Source organism: Siphateles boraxobius, unplaced genomic scaffold (assembly GCF_051911475.1).
Source record: "Siphateles boraxobius isolate OS27281-9 unplaced genomic scaffold, OSU_SipBor_1 6, whole genome shotgun sequence".
NCBI lineage: Eukaryota > Metazoa > Chordata > Actinopteri > Cypriniformes > Leuciscidae > Siphateles > Siphateles boraxobius.
Window position 1 is genome coordinate 31216711 of NW_027509186.1, and position 21506 is coordinate 31238216.

The 21506-nt window shown below is 39.7% G+C and overlaps 1 protein-coding gene across 2 annotated transcripts in view; it reads left to right on the plus strand.

Annotated features, from left to right (window-relative positions):
* The window catches only part of numbl (NUMB like endocytic adaptor protein), a 58877-nt gene that overhangs the window by 16282 nt on the left and 21089 nt on the right, over positions 1-21506 (plus strand). Inside the window, exon 1 of one of the 2 annotated variants that reach the window (XM_077208913.1) lies at positions 13421-13779. The exons of the other annotated variant lie outside the window; for it this stretch is intronic. Coding sequence (XP_077065028.1) covers positions 13541-13779 — 239 coding nt within the window. The 5' untranslated portion in view covers positions 13421-13540. Of the gene's footprint in view, positions 1-13420; positions 13780-21506 lie in introns of those variants that run through there. 2 annotated transcript variants of the gene reach the window in all.

The window sequence follows — 21506 nt, forward strand, 5'->3', positions numbered from 1 at the left end:
TAAGATGAGCGCAGATGTCCCAGCACACAGCATAGTTTTGCATGTTCAGATAACAGATAATAGTTTCAATGTACTTTGCCTTACTGAAACCTGGCTTAAACCAAATGATTATTTCGGTCTAAATGAGTCTACTCCACCAGGATACTGTTATAAGCATGAGCCCCGTCTGATCGGTCGTGGCGGCGGTGTTGCAACAATCTATAGAGATATTCTTAATGTTACTCAGAAAACAGGTCACAGGTTTAATTCGTTTGAAGTACTTGTGCTAAATGTTACGCTCTTAGATGTAAGAAACAAATCCATATTATCTCTAGCCTTGGCTACCGTATATAGACCTCCAGGGCCATATGTTGATTTCCTAAAAGAGTTTGCAGACTTTCTCTCAGATCTATTGGTCAATGTCGATAAAGCAATAATTGTTGGAGACTTTGACATTCACGTAGATAATACAAATGATGCGTTAGGGGCTGCGTTTACAGATTTATTAAACTCCTTTGTCACGCAAAACGTCAGTTGTCCCACTCATCGTCTAAATCATACACTAGATTTAATTATATCATATGGAACCAATCCAACTGATATAAATATTATACCGCAAAGTAGGGGTGTCGCAATATACCGGTGTTGACGATAATCGTGATATTCAAAGCATGAAATATCCACATCGTGTTAATTTAGAGTGTGGCGATATACCGGTATTGGCGATAACCATGATGTTTAAAATGAATAGGACTGTTATGATAACATGACACGTAAATACTCCAGCTCGAGTACCTGGTTGACGTCTCAGCTGTATTGCACCCGCTGACACATATCAAAGAAGACGCAGCCCGGGCCGCGCAGCTACTCTGAGGAGAACGTCGTCTGAGCGAGAGAGTGAAACACTCTGTCCACACCTGAAAAAAGTAAGCTCGCCTGAATGGGAGTTCTTTGGCTCAAAAGAAAACAGCACTTTAAAGGGGTTTCGCGCGGGACACGGGACGAGAAGCGCAGGGCCACGTCTTTAAAATTCGAACACATTTTCTCTACATTTTCTCTTTTTCACACGGGTTGTGCCATTCGGCATCTGTCCGCGGCGCGGCACCCAGCAACGGCTCTTGTTCAAAATCCTGCCGCGACACAGAGCGCCATTTACATAGTTTTATATTAAATTTACATTATATTTGTCGCAAATCATCCTAAATGACTTCACCCTGTGCTGCAATGTACATTTAGTTTTACATTAATTTACAGAAATCAGCTGCTTGAATAAAAATTGCTGATGTTATCGGATTTTCAGGTGATATTCTCAATTCATTCAGTTAATGGATGCTCTGAGGTAAAGTGTTCAGCTCACAGACTCAGCAACTATTGTATTTAATTGTTCAATCATAACATAGTAGGCCTACAGACATTATCTTAATTTCATAATCTCCTTAAACATAAGAATACTGCTGGCCATAAACCGAGAAAATGCGCGTCCGGTGTGCGATACCTCGAGTTGTCCTACACGCGATGCGGCGCTGCAGAATGTGCAGCCACCAACCTTTTTACCCATCTCCGTGTCCATCACCCTGCGGATTACGCATTTTTACAGAGAATACAATGCGATTATTTTAATAGTCATGGAATGGGAAACGTGACATTAACCTGTTAACAGGGGGTTTCTGTGTTCATACATTTAATAAATGGTGTTTATTAATAACCATCTTATTTTTGTATTTGCACTTGATTTTTTTGTTTGTACCCTTATGTTTGTTGGGTAAAAAAGAAAAACTATATAAACAAACTAAAAATTAATTTGACTGATAACTACCCCCCCCCCCCCCCCCATATAGATTATATAGATATCGCGATATATCGATATCGTGAATTATGTTGGCCACAATAACCGTGGTGTGAAAAATCTAACATCGTGACAGCCCTACCGCAAAGTGACGATCTCATTGATCATTACATGGTAACTTGCATAATACGTACTGATGAAACTTGTCATGTTGCGCCACGTTTTAGACCAGGCAGAACAATCTTTCCAACCACTATAGATAGATTCTATAATAGCTTACCTGATCTATCTCAGCTGCTCAGTGAACCCAAACAAACAGATGAACTAGAGGAAATGACTAGCAGTTTGAGCGCCATTTTCTCTAGTACATTAGAAATTGTTGCACAGATTAAAAAAGGTTAGAGAGAAAACTAAAGCACCATGGTACAACAGTGCTACGCATGCTATCAAGAGAGAAACTCGTAACTTAGAGCGTAAATGGAAACAAACTAATTTAAAGGTCTTTAGAATCTTGTGGAAAGACAGTATGTCACGTTATAAAAAGGCTCTAAAAGCAGCCAGGGCTGAGCATCTCCGCAAGCTAATAGAAAATAACCAAAATAATCCAAGGTTTTTATTTAACACCGTAGCTAGACTAACAAATAAACAGACATCACCAGAGCAAAATATTCCCTTACAATATAGTAGTAATGATTTTATGAATTACTTCTATGAGAAAATAGAAAGCATCCGAAACACAATTGTAAATGTACAATCCTCTATGGTGTCTTATGATTCAGCCTCAATTATGGCCCCTCTAGAACAACTACACCGCTTTACAACTATAGGACAGGAAGAGCTAAATAAACTTATCATTGCATCTAAACCAACAATATGTTTATTAGATCCAATACCCACTAAACTACTGACAGAAGTGTTACCTGTAGTCGAAGAGCCTCTTCTTAATATTATTAACTTGTCTTTATTTTTAGGTCATGTTCCAAAAATATTCAAGCTGGCAGTAATAAAACCTCTCATTAAGAAACCGCAATTAGATCCAAATAACTTAGCAAATTACAGACCCATCTCAAATCTTCCATTTATGTCTAAAATACTAGAAAAAATTGTGTCCGCTCAACTGTGCTCTTTCTTGCAAGAAAATGATATCTATGAATAATTTCAGTCGGGATTCAGACCGCATCATAGCACAGAAACTGCGCTAGTCAAAATTACAAATGATTTACTTTTAGCTTCTGACCAAGGCTGTATCTCAATAATAGTTCTACTCGATCTTAGCGCTGCGTTCGACACTATAGATCATAAAATACTCTTGGATCGACTACAAAACTACACTGGTGTTCAGGGACAGGCATTAAGCTGGTTTAGATCGTACTTATCAGACCGTTATCATTTTGTCTGTTTAAATGGGGAAAAATCGAAGATAACGTCAGTAGACTATGGAGTGCCGCAAGGATCTGTGTTAGGCCCTCTGCTATTCTCAATATACATGCTGCCACTTGGTAATATTATAAGAAAACATGGAATTAATTTCCACTGTTATGCTAATGACACTCAATTATATATCTCATCACGATCAGATGAAAACACTGACTTATCTAACTTGACAGAGTGTCTAAATGATATAAAATGCTGGATGTCGTGTAATTTCCTGCTATTAAATTCAGAGGTATTACTTATTGGTCCAAAAAACTACCCACAAAAATCGCATCTGAAGTCTGAAGGTAAATAGCGTTCGTCAGCTCCAGTTTGTATCCAGCCTCTCACGGAGACTTCAGATGCCCCAACACCTGTGATGAGACGACGCGACGCCTGTGAAGAGACGACTCAACGCCGGCGATATGTTATGCCCTAAATTAATACATGATTAACTGACTGTATTTTTCTATGTACATTTCCGAAATGCACTTTCTGTAAAGCTGCTCTGAGACAATGTGTATGGTGAAAAGCGCTATACAAATAAATTTGAATTGAATTGAATTGAATTGAATTGAATTGAATGTTCGGTAAATTCTGTTGCGAAATATACCTGATGAATTCCAACCAATCAGGTTGTGAACATCCCTTTGCCTTTAGGTTCGATATCTTTAGGTTCGGTGTTAAAATGCCAATGTGAATGCTAAGCGAACCAAGACTACATTTTTCTTCTTCTTTTCTTTGGTCTGAACCAAGTGTGAACACACCAAAAGTGAGTGTTTGATTATGACAATCAAAGGTAATCTAAATTTAAAATTGAGGAAATGAGCGTGTGCAACTCAAGTGTTTACATGCTTAATTATTCCTATTGATTGGATTATTTGATTTGAATTTCATTCAGATCGAGCTCAGTCGGATCGAATGAGGTGTTAACATAAAGGCTTTTCATTTGGATTGATTGAGCCATCAATAGATTATTTGGGTGCATTTAAACGTAGCTAATATGTAACTATATAACTAAATTCTCATCAAATTCTAATAACTTAAAAAATAAACAAAAAATACAAGTAATACAATATTCCTCTGCTCTAATAGAAATGTACCACTATTCATGATTTTTATCAAGTGGGGAAAGTTTTCAGGAAGCATCTCAGCTGGGGTTGAATGAGTTTTTGTTAAGTCAGAGGCCCCCTTTCTCTCGCCAGGCTTTGTTTCCTAACAACCAGACAAAACATTAATGGAAAGGTGCGCTTCCATGGCTTAAATGACTTTAACTGACTGGTTGAGAGATGGAGATAACAGTCGTTTCATTCTAGCATGGAGCGCTAACTTCATTCTGTCTGCTTTGCTCTTCTTGCGTTTTAGTTTGAATCAATACACTGTATCTGCCTAGTGAAGGTCATCCAATGCACTGGGTGAAGTGTCCAGACAATAGCCAAGGCACTACTAAAGCACAATTAATGTAGTCCACAAATAACAGCCATCTGTTATTCTGGAGTATTGAAGGACATCGAAGGTTTTCAAACAGGTATTTCTGGAATATATTCAATTTAAGTGGTTTATTTTAAGATAATGTTTTGTAGCATGGCCTTACAGCATAATGGTTTCTTCTTCTCTTCCTTTAAAAAACCTCTTGGTTGCGTATCACATCAGGGTCAGACGAGTGCATGGCTTTGTTTTCTTTCTAAATAGAACGGCAGCATGCAGATGTCAAGTCTCTGAAAACAAAGTAAGGATGAGTAGGAAACTCCAAACTATCTTTAAAGGGATAGTTCACTCAATAATGCAAATTCTGTCATTAATTACTCACCCTCATGTTGTTACAAACCCGTAAGACTTTTGTTCATCTTCTCTTTGATGAAATCTGAGAACTTTCTGTCCCTCCATTGACAGCTACACAACTACTACTTTGATGCTTCAAAAAGTTCATAAAGAGATAGTGAAACTAATCCATATGAATTGAGCGGTTTGGTCCCAAATTTTCTGAAGAGACATGATTGCTTTATATGATAAACAGATTGAATTTAGGTTTTTATTAACATATAATTTTATTCACATATACCAATAATTCTTTTTTTTAAATATTGGCTGATAACCATTATGGTTCCGACATATTGTGCATCCATGAAATTAAATGACAACCGGCATGCATAGGAACCTGTGTCGTCTGTGATAGGTTTATTAGCATTTTCTTATTAGTTCCACTCATGCAGTGACGTCCTAAGTTCGCCCCATGACCACAGGCAGCTGTCCCACACCATTAGCATAACAAAGTTGTCCACTTCTGCTCCCTGTGTTGGATGCCACTAGTTGTCAAGAAGGAACCATGTGGCATGTCCCAGCCCTGCTGTGGGCCATCTGTGGGCCTGTTCTCCTTTCCACTTACTTTTCCTGACTCACTCTTACCAGTGTGGTGGAAACCTCCATAAAACATACTTTTTGCTGCAGTCTAATAATTGTGGGTAATACATTTAAAAACTGTTTTTGTGTTTATCCAATATACGTGGTTGGAGGTCCTGCCATGCTGACATTTGTCAGTCACAGGCTTTTTTCGTGCTTTCCCACTGTGGTCTATTTATTTTCTGTCTTGGGTGTACTGTGAACTGTGTACCCAGCGGCATTTAATTAAATTTTTCAGGGAAATGTAGACTTTGTGGGGAGAATTGAGTGAAAGTATTAGCATGTCAGTGAGCATTGTTGACATTAACTCTGACCTATTGATAGATTTATACATAAAACAGGTTAATCGTGTGGTATTTAGCCGTTTTGAGAATATCATTGAACATGCCTGCTTGGACATTTAACAGAAGTGCTAGCTCTCTATTCCTTTTTTTTTTTCCAATACAAAAAGGAAGGAAATATGATAACACTTTATTTTAAGGGTACATAGTTATACGTTACTACATGTACTTACCAGGGGCGGTCTCTTCATTAGGGGGTTTGGGTGACGCACCACCAAAGTGACTTCTTCAATCACATTCGCATTCAACCACAAAGCTACGCTAGCCGTCACTGTTGTTCTGCCTCTGGATATATCCAGTCCAATCAGCTTCAAGTCACGTTCTGTGGAGTACCGCCTCTTTTTGGGCGATTTCACTCCGGTGTGGTGAAGTGTTGAGTCCCACTGAAGTGATGGGTCCCAGCTTAGGACCCAAGCAATCCAATTGGTTCAAAGCACGTTTTATGGGTAATCGCTTTAGTGCCTGGTTACAAATCAGATATCACTTTATTACATAAATCGTTTGAACGACGTTATAACGACCATTAATATATTTTAACTTATAGGTTTCATATACTAGTATTTAATCGAAGCTATAGATTGTGAAATGAAACATTTCTCGTTCTTAGTGTTTTTGTAGTTAGCTTAGATAGTAGCATAGCATACAGCTATCCGAAATTATTAGAGATAATGTTTTTCTCACCATCTACGATATTTTTTGATAAAAAACTTTGATAACAAATATGATATAACAATAATTCTGTTTAATAATGAATTATGACATGACATGCTTGTAATTAAAACAAATTATATTATGCCTTATTGCTTAATAACAATTAACAATGTCGCAAAAAATACCTAAACATGTTTTTTTCTTTCACTTTAACTACATAAAATAATCAGGATAAAAATAAAAAGATTATTACATGAATTAAAGTTTGTTTGATTACATTAAGAATCACGAGAACAGCTTTAGATCAGGCATACTACTGGGGTCCTAAGCTCAGCTGGGACTCATCACTTTGCTGGGACTCAACACTTCATCGGCCCAGAATCGCCCAGAGTGCATAGACTTCCATACAAAGATTTGTTTTTTCGAACTGCAGGCACTGCAATGCATTCTCTATGGGTTCCCAGAGGGCTCATACTAACGTGCTTTCGTCATCATACGTAGCCTTAACTTGTGCAGCGATTGGTGAAAACAAATATACCTCTATTAATAATCTTTAAGCTGAAGTGATATCCAATAATTTCCTCAGTGCATAACTGACATTTCAAGGACATATTCTGCATCTGTAAATGTTAGAAAGTCAAGCAAATATTTCCATTTTGCTGTCAGGAGTGGACGAGCCTTTAGCAAGCTAAACTTCCGTGAATGAGCTCCGCCGCAGGCATGCGAGTCGAACAGACGGACAATTTTAGGGTCTCATTTGCTATTATATTCATATTGGTTTTATGCTGTATCAGCCATCGAACAACCTGCTCTCGGCCAATGAAAACCAGTGAATGCTATTTTTCAAAAACGCTCTCAGTCATTTGGCAAAAAGATTCTTTGTATAAATATTAGCATTAGGTATGTCAAACTTTCTCCTGACACTTATGCATAGTTAAACTGTGAATTTTCCCCACCATGTGCCAGGAAGTAGTGTCAAGACAACAATTAGTCAAAATGTGTTTGCAGTAGCACATCATTTCCATGCTTCATTTCTCCCATAGCCTCTTCCTTCCATCAGGCTTTGGTACTCACCCCATACAACCCTTGTAGGAGTGGTTGCCATGGGAGCTGGTTGCCATGCAGTCGAAGGAGGTGGTGGTTGGGGGGTGTTGATGTAGATTGGAGTGAGGTATGACGAACAGTGAGGATTCTTAGCGTGACAGACCTCTGGGTGTGATTACTCTCTGGTTCTCTTGTCAGATCAAACAGGGACCACAATCATGCTTGTAGCGAAAATTAGAATGAGGGAGGAAAACAGGCAGAGAGAGAAAGAGGAGAGGGCAGGTAGAAACCACATTAGGGGTAATGAGTTGTTTGAGACTAAGATTTAGTAATCAAATGCAGTGGAGTTAGAGAGAGCAAACAAGGAAGTGGCATCGCTACTGGTCTCTACGCCTCTTTGGGCCTCGCCGGAGGCTCTCATCTGCTTGATATCAGTGCTTCTGCGTCAGATGGGCTGCTTTTTATGCCTTGAGGCTTTGAGAACAAGCAGACTGGGCTAGTGTGTTCACATGAGCCTGGGGCTCCCCTCCATGGTGATGGGACTTGAATGCAGGGCAGCTGAAGGAAGTCATAGCCCCGCCCTCTGTTGGGACTTTTGGAAGTAAACTATTGGTTACATGCACTCATTTACTTAAAACATGTTAATTCTATTATTTACTCACCCTTCTTTCTTTCCAAATCCAAGGTAAGATGGCTTAACCGATTTACTTTAGGCTTTAATTCACATACGGGGCTTGATGTCAACTTTTTTTTACTTACCGGCCACTGTGGCTAGTGGTTTTCCAAAGTTACCAGCCACTCAGCATTTTCAATGGCCACAATTTTGACATCGATACCATGGTGAAAACATACCATATAGATATTTTTAATATTATCTCATAATTTGGCAGCAGGGAAATTATGCTGCTGTCACTTTAAGACCTGACGCACGGATCCATTATACTGTTACACATGCATTTACTTTCTCAACTATTTATGTTTACTTAAAACACAACTGACTGTGTTTATGTGAATACTTGCCAAGACCAGCATTTTGACATTATTTTGTGTGTATTTGACTGTTTAAATGCAATAAGCAGTGAAAAATGTAGCACTTAGAGGCAGCTTTATGTGCACGCACTTTGGGATGAGTAAAATTATGCGCAATACGCGCAATCCCACTGCAAAATTCAAGCCTTGTAACACCAACAATATTCATCTGGAGTAAATTAAATGAGTGAGTGAGAGGAGGCAGTTTTGTGTGTCAACTTGCTGTCGGTGAGATGAGAGAGTGATCAAGCCCAACTAGTATCATGTATCTATTTTGTGGAAATTTATTAGTATTTATTACTATTTAGTATTGGAAGCATTTCAGATATTTCAGTATCGATATGTATGGAGAAATGGCGGGTTGGTGGGAGTCAATGTCAAGCTCTGTTCACATATAAACGTTGATCAGCACATATACAACCCCAGATCAGAAAAAGTTGGGACATTTTGTAAAATGCATTCCCACGGTCTGAATCTGTGATTTGTTAATTCTATTTAAACTTTTTTTAACTGACAAAAGTACAAAGAAAAGTTTTCCAATGTTTTCACTGACCAACATAATTGTATTTTGTAAATATGAACAAATTTTGATTTTGATGGCTGCAACACACCCCAAAAAAAGTTGGGACAGAGATAAAATAAAAGTGAAAAGATTATCCAGATTAGATTATCCAACTATTTTGAAACAGTCCAAATGAGCAGGTGAATTGGTAATAGTTGAGGGTATCATGTTTGGGTGTAAAACCTTTTTAAGCAAAGATGGGTCATGGCTCATCACTTTGTGCCAAATATCATGAGATAATTGTCAAACAATTAAAAAATCACATTTCTCAATGCAAGATTGCAAAGAATTTATATCTTTAATCATCTTCCATACATAATATTGTCACAAGATTCAGGGAATCCAGAGAAATCTCAGTCTGTGTTGGGTAAGGCAGTAGACCTCTTGAATGTGCGTGACCTTTGAGCCCTCAGACGGCATTGCACAAGATACCATCATGCTACTCTGTCAAATACAGCCACATGTACTCAGGAGTAATTTGTAAAACATTTTTCACTGAACACAGTCTGACGCTGCATCAAGAAATGCCACTTGAATCTCTGTTACGCAAGGAGAAAGCTTTACATCAGTTCTATGTGGAGATGCTGGCGAGTTCTCTGGGCCTGAGCTCATCTCAGATGGTCTAGAAGACAGTGGGAATGTGTGCTGTGGTCAGATGAGTCCATGTTTCAGCTTGTTTTTGGAAAAAAATGGACACCGAGTTCTCAGACTTTCACATACTGCATACAGAGAACATACAGAGAACCAGACTTTCACCAGCGACAGGTGCAAAAGCAAACATCTTTGCTGGTATTGAGGTGCATCATTGCAAACGGAATGGGTAACTTGCATTATTGTGAAGGTACCATTGACATGGAGGCATATATTTGGATTGTACAGAGACATAAACTGCCATCAAGATGACATCTTTCCTGGGAAGCAAGACAATGCCAGGCCTCATTCTGGACATGCTAAACTGAGTGGTTTCTTGACACTCTGCACCAGGATGAAGGGATGTGCCTGCCTGTTTACTGCAGTCCAGATATGTCTCTTATGGAAAATGTATGACCCATCATGAAAAGGAGAATCAGGCAATGATGACCACAGACTGTCGAGTGGCTGTTTTGTATCAGACAAGATTGGGCAAATATTCCACTAGCAAAACTCCAACAATTAGTATCCTCAACTCCCAAATTATTAAAAAGTTTAATTAAAAGGAAAGGTGAAGTGACACCCCAACTTTTTTGGGGTGTATTGCAGCCATCAAAATAAAAATTTGTTCATATTTACAAAATACAATTATGTTGGTCAGTGAAAACATTGGAAAACTTTTCTTTGTACTTTTGTCAGTTAAAAAAAGTTTAAATAGAATTAACAAATCACAGATTCTTGATTTTAATGGATTTTACAAAATGTCCCAACTTTTTCTGATTTGGGGTTGTATGTAGTGCACATCAAATATGGTAAATGGAAGGTCAAACCTATTTGCTTGACATGCGAGAACCTGTATAAAGCGATCATGTCTCTTCAGAAGATATGGTTTAAACTGCTCGATTCATGTGGATTACTATAAGATCTCTTTATGAACTTTTTAAAGCATTAAATGTTTGTCTGAATAGACTTTCAATGGAGGGACAGAAGTCTCAGGTTTAATTTGAATTTCGAAGATGATTGAAAGTCTTAATGCTTTTGGAATGACATGAGTGTGAGTAATTTATGACAGTATTTAAGTTTTTGGGTGAACTAACACTTTAATGTTCAATGTAGTCTCTGCTAAGATTATAGTTTGTCACATTTTATTAGTAGAAATTAGTATAGTATTTTTCATTCATCCAAAGTATTACATTTTGATATAAGTTTACACATACAGATTTTTTCCTCTTTGGAATAGTGTGAGGTGATCATTTTTATACAATATGACCAGGAATGTGTGTTAAAAAAATAATTAGGGTCAGTTTTGATTGTAAAAATAGATTGTAATATTGCAGTATTGTAAGAAATAAAATTGCAATTCATTGATAATGACATTCTCAAATAAAATTACAAATTACAATGAATTAATTTACTCTAACCGAGTGATTGTTTAATGTGGATCTCTTGTGTCGTGGTATATATGCAGCTGTACTGACAGATTAGTTTACATCATGACGGCTCAGTAAAGATACGCAGGCCTTTGTCCTGTTGCTGCTCAGTGCAGGTAGAGGGCAATGTGCCACTGAATCATTGTGACTGTCATTCTCTAGTATCTTGTATCATTCTCTCATACAGTCAAACTAAATAAATCTGCCCCCGCTTTCACTGACCCTCTAGAGAGAGGAGGACACATTGATTGACTCTTGTTTAACAGACTGGCAACGGAAAGCATGTTTGCCAGGAGGCCTGTTTATATTCATATGAGGTCCTCCTATATAGCATTTATAATTTCATATCAGAGAGGATTGGATATATATATACATCTCTACTAACAAATAGCATAGAAATGTGTATTTATGTGTCAATCCATCTAAATTGGAGAGTTTCCTAGCCCAAAGAGGTTCCATTTGGATAATGAAGTGCTGTGAATTAAAGTGTGTGACAAAATTTGTAATTATTTAAGAATTGTTTTAGGACCAAAATACTTTTGCAAGACTTTGTATGTTATTCTTCTTACGAGCTCAAGACCCTTCTGTTTACTGCCTCTGGTTAAAACAACTATACAAAATGCTAGACATGATTAGTCTGGTTAAATGTCCATGTGAATACATTGATCCAGTCCTGCTGGTGGACCCTCATTTGGGTCATGAGAATGTAGGACAAGTTCAATCAACAGAGCGTGATCAATTCAGCACCAGAGGGAAGCTCCACCAGTCGGACCGGCCAAGAGACTCCCGCTGACATGATTTGAAAGATAAGTGATGATTTTATACAGTCAGCACAAGAGAGCTGAAGTTAAAGGAACAGTTACACTGCCTTCAAGTCTTGTGAAATTATCACAGATAAGTTTGTTACAGTCCTAATGATGTGCATTCAAGTGACATATTGAGCGATTTCATAATTTCCAGGTAAAAACAAAACGTTTTTATCACTTGTACAACAAAAAAGTAGGGCAAACACCTTCAAAATACTTTCTCATATCACAGTTTATTGTGCAGAGACAACAATAATAAGTAAGGTTGGAAAGTAAACACTATTGTGCTTTCAAAATGTTGCTTGAGCATCATGGCAACATTGGCTCAACCAATGGTGTGAGTTTGAGGCGGGACTTACTGTATACCTAAACAATGTGACAGTTTTTGGGAAACCAGTTTGAAACCAATTTTGGTTAGTTCCACTAACATTGCAGAAATTAAACACTGCACCTTTAAGCATGACCTAAAATTTACTTTTTTGTGGTTCCTTTCATGCACATGTAAACAGAACAAATAATAAATAGATAAATATGGAATAAACCCTCTGGTTTTTTTTTTAAGGGGGTTTGTGAGGGAATTGCAAGATGTTGTGAGCTGAAAAAATATAATAATTTATTTAATCATAAAAATGTCATTTAAAAAATAAAACTTACTAAAAAAAAGGTTAAATATTTTTTAACCTGCTTTTCATGTGAGCATTAACTGACATCAGAGAACATGAATGTGTTTTTAGATTATTAATATTAACTTAAAATCTTTAAGTAAATATTTTAGTTCAAATGGCCTGCTCAAAAAAATAAAAAAAATTTGATGACAAAAGATGATTTAAAAAATATTTAGAAATTCATTACAAATGTTAAAGAAATGTCTTTCCTTACAAAAATGTAACAAATAAAACAATAAAAAACAGTATAAAAATACAAATAAAAAGGCAGTATGTGTTTAAATTTTGAAAGGCACTTTGTTACGCAAGTAGTGTCTTGAGCAGTATCCAGTGCACTGAGGTCATTCTTCGTAACTACAGCATTAATAGGCTTACAGGACTCAAGCTATGTGCACGTACTGTGCTCTATCCTCAATAACTAATCTATCAGAATAACAAAACATAGCTATTCTATGAGTAGAAATGATGGCTAAAGAGCTGAGTACAGCTTAGGAACACAGCAAGAGTACAAACACAACAACACAGACAACTGGCACTGCAGATGGGTGACTGAAAGTGTGTCATCACCATCTCCAGTCTAATCACCTCCGCCCGCGCTCCTCCTCTATTTCTCTCTCCCCTCCCCTCCCTGTCTCTCTATCTTTCGCTCTCCATCCTCCCCTCGCAGTCTATGTTGTAGAAAGACAAAAAGTTGATTTGTTCCTCAGAGGCTGCAGCTCAGCACATCCAGGCAAATTCGCACGTCTCCCTGCGTCCGCGTGTGTTTCTGTAGGCGAGGACACATATAGTGATGAGACTGAGCACATGTGTTATTGTCGCCTCCTCCAAGTTAATCTCTTAAGGGGAGGTGTGGTTTCCTCCGCCTGCTCTTGGATCCCAGTACTGAATATTCAACAGCATTTTGCCTCAAGCTTTACATCAAACGTCAGTTTTGACTGCAAAACCACTGGTGGTTCAATTTTGATACTTTACCTGGCTTTGGTCTTCTGCTATCTGTCTAAAATGAGTTTCAGCAGTGACATGGATGAGACGGATGAGGGGAGGTGAGTTTTTTTTCTATTTAAAGATGAGGAATTAGCCTCACGGGAATAGGGTAATGGATGTTTTGCTTCGTGCCGTGAAATGTGTGTTTATTAAAATAAATACATAGGCCTTAGAACCAGTGCATCTTACAGATTAGTAACCAAGCTTATTCTGAAGGCCTGTGTTTGGCTAATACTCTTACAGGAAGTAACTGCAAGAGCCTCCATATGGCTCAGATTAATAGATACATTGATATACCAACGGAATAGATCAGCTGATACTTATCTGTCTGTTTATTATTCGATTTTTTTTTGTTGTGGCTCTCTGCGGTTATCAAATGCATTGTAGGCTGGTTGATCAGAAAACAAATTAACGACTGATCGTGCCTGATGTTCCTCTCCTGGAAGGGCATCATTACAGAGAACGCAGTGGACTGAGAGGATTCTCATGTCTCTACCTATCAATTTCTCCTACTGGTGGCCTTAAAGGGCTACGGTTACATGCATGATATGCAGAAGGCAAAATAGGTCACTACAATTGTGTATGAGGAATCATCATTTTCACTAAGAAAAACATCCCAAATTTTCCCCCTTAGCCCATTAAACAGATTAAAACACATAACAAAACTAGTAGGACTAGTTTTCAAAGAATATATGTTTTGATTAGATTACTTTAGATTAGGATCCAAATCTCACTATTAACTATGGCTTTTCCCTCAATAAACTCCTAATTACTGCTTATTAATAGTTAGTAGGTAGTTGTTAATTATAGGTATTGGGTAGAATTAAGGGATGTAGAAAATGATCATGCAGAATAAGACATTAATATGTGCTTTATAAGTACTAATAAACAGCCAATATCATAGTAATATGCATGCTAATAAGCTACTTAATAGTGAGAATTGGACCCTAAAATAAAGTGTTACCTATTTTTCTTACCAATTAGCGATTTTCTTAGAATTTTGATATGGTCTTTTGTTTGTCCTGGAACAATATTTGACACATAAAAAAAATCAAGTTAAAATATCTAAAAATTACTAAAACAAAACAATTACCTCAGAAGCTAAATGGTTTATGTACATTATTAGGATTTGTTTACAGAGAATATATCTTGAATTTTGTGGGGGTTTTATAATTTATAATTTATAATAGAGTTTTCCTTTCTAGGTTAATTTATTTTTCCCTATGGATGTATTTATGAATTGTAAGGACGTTCCAAGCCCTGCCCTAAGCCTAACCCTACAATCTTAATTGGTTGATGGGAATGTTGCTTCAGGACAAACATCAATTGACCCAGGAACACATCCCAGATGCCCACTTAATTTCATTAATGACGAGTCGACCACCGTGACTAATCTCTAGTCCAAGTTTATTTAGACGATGGATCAGCCGGACTAAAGCTAGATTGAGCTAATAACTGACACTAAATGCCGATCGTTGTTTGACAAAAATATATTTTATGAACATTCAAAATTTTGGAAAACCAAGGTGTTCAATTTTATCTCAAGGTTGAGTTATTCTTCAAGAGCATCACACATGCTTGTCTAGACAGGTCAAACCTCAGCTCTTGAAACCTCCTGGATGTCAGTTACCCACTGTATGTTGGATAATCTACGAGAGACTGTGTACTTGGTTGCCATTTTGTTGAAAAAGGAACCTCAGAGCTATTTTCAATGTCCTGCCCTTCACCCAAAATAAAAAAAAACAATAATTCAGACTCAAGAAGACCTTTAGCCATTCTTTCCTTGCAGTCTGTCCAATCTGCACATTCAATAAAAGCTTGTGTGTTTCATTTATTTAGTTTTTAAAATACCTAAAATAAAACGTTTTTTTACAGTCAACACAGCAAGGAAAACTACACATTACAGCACATTTAGATAAGCAAGACATGTAAGAGAAATATTATTTTCCTATGTGTATTCAATCAATACCACTGCTTATACATGATTAATTTAGTTAATCTTACATCAGTTACACAGAGATTTTCTTACTTAACTATTTTAATCATTTTTGAATGTTTTGAAAACAGACACTCTACCTTTATAGTTACTCAATATATTATGCTTTTGACAAAGAGTTTAGAGGAGGAAGACAATGTAATCGCTTCTAGAGAATGTTAGCTGTTTAAGAATGTAAGGGGATGAACGTCTCAGTTACGTATGTAAACCTATTTTCCTGAAGGAGGGAACGTAGACGTAGTCAACCTGTCGACTGATTGGGATCACGCTTAGGGAGCCTGTTATCTTCGAGTATTGATAAAACGAGCCAATGCACATTGGTGTGTGAGATTTGTTCCTTTGTTGAACAAATACTCCGCCCCGCAGCGCGGGTATAAATACGGAGGTGGATGCACGCACCATTTGTTTTTCACTGAGGAGACGAGTGGAGCCCGGAGTCAGCGGTGATCCAGCAATAGTGGCGACGGGACTGCGTCTCCGTTCCCTTCTTCAGGGAACGAGGGTTACATATGTAACCGAGACGTTCCCTTCCATGTCACTCACGTTCGACGTAGTCGACGTGTTGACTGATTGGGATCCCAATTAAAATGCCACTAGTGCTGCCACTTTCCAGTGCCTAGACAAAAGTATTCTGACCCCCCCCACATTATTGAGGCAGAGAAGGGATAGGGCTTAGACCAGGGAAGTCACTGCTGTTCCACAACACCACTGGGAAAGTGTTCCCTCTCTTTGGAAAGGAATACGCTGTGGAAGCCACATCCTGCCCGTGGGAAAGGTAACATGTGGAGGATACACATATGGACTGGGCGTTACCGGGCAGTACAACATATGTAATGTCACTGAGGTGGCTCCAGCCTATAACAGGGGGAGACTCACCGATCAGTGACGACAGAGCTGGCTTTGCCAAGGGAAGACACGGCTCGCCACAGGGAGCCGTAACGTGAAAAAGAATACACATATGGGATCACTGTAGGGATCACAACATATGGGACCCAGTCTAACACAGGTTCCACCAGTGCAACAGAGTGTTAGGCCTGGCATCGGATGCTCCGCCACGTCCGTTACCGAAGGGTGTGGAGGAACTCAAAAGGATTCAGTTAAAGAGGAACTCTACTGGAGCAAGAATGGCGCAATTCGTCAACCGAAAATGCGTGCAGGTCCCCTACTCTCTTGATAGAGGCCAAGCAAGCAGGAGAACTGTTCTCTTAAAAAACAGGATTTTTAACTCAGTTGCATGCAGTGACTCAAAGGGAAGTCTCTGCAGTGCGGTAGCACAAGAGATTAGTCCCAAGAGGGTATAGAGGGGGCGGGAGGCAAATTCAGTCTCTTTGCTCCCCTCAGGAACCTGACGATCAAGGCGTGCTTCCCCTTGGATTTGCATCCACTGCATTGTGATGTGTGGTAATAAGGCCACATACACTTAGAGGGTGGAGGTAGACAGCCCTCGCTCTAACCCATCTTGCAGGAAAGAAGCACGGAGTGACCAAACACCTTCGGGGGGTCTTCTTGGTTAGAGAAGAACACCATTCAATAAATAGCCCTCAAATGCAAAAAATCACAAGTATGGCCTGCATTGCGGAAGATTAGAGATCTGAAGTATGCGTCCTTCAGGTCGAACGCTGCAGACCAATCTCGGGGACGGAGCATTCAAAAATGCTTCTCTGCGTTAGCAACTTGAAAGGAAGCTTAAAAAAGGGCCCGATTCAAGACTTGCAGATCCAAGATTGGCCGTAACCCACAGCCTTTCTTGGCTACAATGATGTATGGGCTGTAGAAGTCGGTCTTCATATCGGCTGGAGGAACCGGCTCTATCGCATCCTTCGCCAGTAGGACTGCGATCTCCGCGCACATGACAACGGCACATTCGCTCAACACCGAAGTGTAAGGAACGCCGCTGAAGTTGGGCGGAAACCGGCCAAACTGAATCGTGTAGCCGAGTCTGATGGTACAGAGGAGTCAGCTGGACCGGTTGGGAAGCACTCTCAAGACTTCCACGAACCGGGCCAGGGGGACCAAAGGCACTACAGACAAACCCGGGGTGGGGCAGCGAAGAGGAGGACAGGGACCCGGCTCGGAAGGCCTAGGTGAGGCCAGAAACGGGGTCTGAGTGTGCGGTGCGACACTTACCTGTCTCCACAGGTCGGCAGGGGGTGTGTGAGAAGATACAAGAGGGGGCTGAGGGGTGCAAGGCTTTACAAGGTCGCACACCGCCAGTCTGACCCTCTTGGGACCCAGGAACGGAGGAATTAAATCCGGGTACCGCTGGACTCCGGGGAGCCTACGGCGGAACAGTAACCATCTGAAGAGCTCGAATCCCCATCCCTGGGTAACCTTTCTCTGGAACAATTAGTCTTTCGCTTGCCTGCCTGCGGCTGGCTCCACGCTGAGGCCTGGATGGAGGCTGCTGCGGAGGCCCAGTGGGAGCTGAAGCGGCGGCCGGGGACACCCTTGGTGACGAGTGGGTGGAGGAGCTGCCACCGGCAGCGGGCTGGAGGCAGCAGCAGGCCGCCGGGGAAGGATGTGCCAGATGGCCCCCGTCTGCACTTGGGCGGGAGAGAACTGTTTGGCGCAGTTCCCCACCGCGTCACCTAACAGCTCAACCTGGGAAATGGGGGAGTCCAGGATCTGAAGAGATTGAGGAGTGAGGGGCCCACAGGGAATGGATACCGGGTGGGGAAGCCATCACTATAATCCTCCGATCACCCATCCTACACGGCACCCTGGGGTGGGGCGTGATAATGGGGATTCCACCTCCGCGGACAAAGGCAAGTCTTGATCTCAACACTGTGATAGTCATTTTCCCGCAATGGGAACATGAACTATCCACAAAACCTGTTTCAGCGTGCTGTAAGCCCAAACACGTGATACAACTATTGTGACCGTCCGAGGGGGACAGGGAACGACCACATTCAGAATCTCACGGGTGGAATGACATCTTTAAAAAGATGCAAATGCACCCGTGTTGCTCTTTCAGGAAATGGGACCCTTCACCAGTGCCGGAGCACACAGGGGAATGACTGCGACAACGCTGACGGAAGATGGTGCAGCCTGTAACAGCGAAGCACTCACTTCTTCGCCATCTAACCAACCATCAACAAACACACAGAAATATGATGCTGTTAAAACAGCAGTTTGAGAGCTCAGAAGCTCGTGATCGCCGCTGCACTCATGCTGTAGATCCACCAGTACTGGGAGAATCTTCAAGAAGAACACCGACACACTTGCTCGTTGAAATCTTCAACACTCTTCAGAGACATCGACACCGATCGGCTCCAAAGCGAAAGACAAATGGTGCGTGCATCCAATTCCGTATTTATACCCGCGCCGTGGGGCGGAGTGTGAGATGCAAATCTCGCACGACTATGTGCATTGGCTCGTTTTATCAATACTCGAAGATGACAGGCTCCCTAAGTGTGATCCCAATCAGTTGACTGAGCGACTGAAAGGGAACTGAAGGTTTCAAGCAGGTCACATACATGTAAGGGTTAGATTTTGACTGTTAAGTATGGAGATGTAACTGAGGTATTCACATGCAAAACCACAGATAACAACCGTTCACAGGCCCCTCCTTCCCTCACTCTTGGTAGAAGAATAAGATATATTGCCTCTTTTATATCTTTAATCTCTTTTTTGTTTCTCATGTTTCAAATTTAATCTACAAATGCTGTGAGAAGAAACGTGTGAATAATGCCTCTTTCTGTAGTCAAGGTCAGTAGGCCTGGGGAGAGTCTAGGGAGTGCGATAAAATGTTTCCAATTAAAAAACATTTACTTATGTCAGGTGGGCATACAGTAGGCCTATATTGGGTATTTAGGAAGACCAAGGTGGATGAAGATGAACCGGAAAGTGTCCTACTTCAAAAGGAAGTAGGAGGCCTTATGATAATCTCTTCATTTGTTTATCTAATCAATTTTGAATATCTTTGTTCAATGAAAAATGACAAAAGTTTTAATCCAGCAGTACACATGTTTCATTTGATTAAATTAGTTTTGACCTTGTAATTTTGTTGTTGTTGCATAACTCCATTTTCTGCTGGATTTATCCAAACATTTAAGCCCAAAGTATACTTCAGTTTGGATGTGAACACAGTCATTTGCTTAGAGCTGAAAGCATATCCTTTTAAAGCTATGTGATAGTGTGCATGAACATATTCGCACTAGAAAGATTCGTCTTTTTCCAGTAGTTTAGTGTTGTTGCTCTGTCTCTTCAGTTTCTTTGTCGACTCATAAGCATAAAAACTAAAGTATACTTTGTACTTTATTCCGCATAAACCCCACCCCTGCAAGGGGGGGGGGGGGGGTTATTGCTCAATTTTTGAATGCAATGCCCACATCTCCAAATCTAACCAACAACGGATGCTCCACGTCCTACATTTTATTGATAATCTGCTACACTTGGATGTGCTGAAGAATAACTGGAGTAAAATATGTCGCTACTTCTGTTTCATTTCAACACTAAGTAAGGTTGCTTTATTTCCAAAGGAGAGTTAAATGTCTTTTCATAACCACTGCTAATAAAAAGCTACCTATCCCTAAAATAAACAGCACAGCAAGGGAAATATCCTTGCCAAATAATAATCATGCCTCTTAAGTTGAGCTTGATTTCAGCCTGTGGTGGATTGAGGGAAAATTTGTTTTGGTGAAAGGCTCAGAAGCCCTTGTTGGTTAGGCAGAGTGTCAATCGAGCGCATAAGACTTGTCTTGATGGCAGTTTCTGAATCAGCTGTCTCACTGCATCACAGCCCACGGCTGTCTAACTCTTTAAAGCAACTTGCACACAGACATGCATTTTGTAGGAGGATTGTTTTACTAGGACATTGGTTTAGTTTGTGTGCTAAGAACATTCATCAGCTTATGTCAGTGAATTCTGATCGAAAACTCCTACTTGATTGAATCGACAGCATGTACTGCAAACCTGAATGACCCACATATTCACACTGGCTGTGAGTGTGAAACGGTCACTGTGTCAGTGTCTTTCGGTATTGATGATATTAGCACAGGCCCCCTCTTGAGATAAACATTTGGTCTGACCCCTTTTCCCCTGTCATCTGCAAACACGATTACTCACGTCTGGATCAGACGTGTATGGGTGGGTGTCATGTTTATGTGTGTGAGTGTAACCTCAATCTGAGCAGGTGTGTTATGATGTGGCTTCTTTAGACGAGCTGCGACAGATGGGCAGAGAAACAAGTCGCCTTTGCTCCCTGGGTCAGATAATATTTGCAAACGGGGTTTATAAGGTCTAAAACTGGGTCACTTGTGTGCAGCTCTCTGTACTCCAGAAATATGTGTACAACTCATATTGGACTGTGGTCTCTTATTTGATGATGTATGACATAACTTTCAAGGCTGCATTTACTGACCAAAAATACAGTAAATATTGTGAAATATTACAAAATAACTTTTCTTTTAATATATTTTAAAATGTAATTTATAGCTGTGATCAAAGCTGAATTTTCAGTATCATTACCCCAGTCTTCAGTGTCACATAATCCTTCAGAAATCATTCTAATTTGCTGATTTGCTGCTCAAGAAACTTTTCTTATTATTATCAATGTTGAAAACAGTTGTGCTGCTAAATATTTTTTGTGGAAACCGGGATATAAATATTTTTTAGGATTCTTTGATGAACAGAAAGTTCAAAAGAATAGCATTTATTTGAAATTAAAATTTGAAATGGACATTATAAATGCCACTTTTTTAATTAATTAAAATAAATTACTGACCCCAAACCTTTGAACACTATGTTGTCACGGTCACCAGCTAGTCACCACCTCCTCACTACATTTCC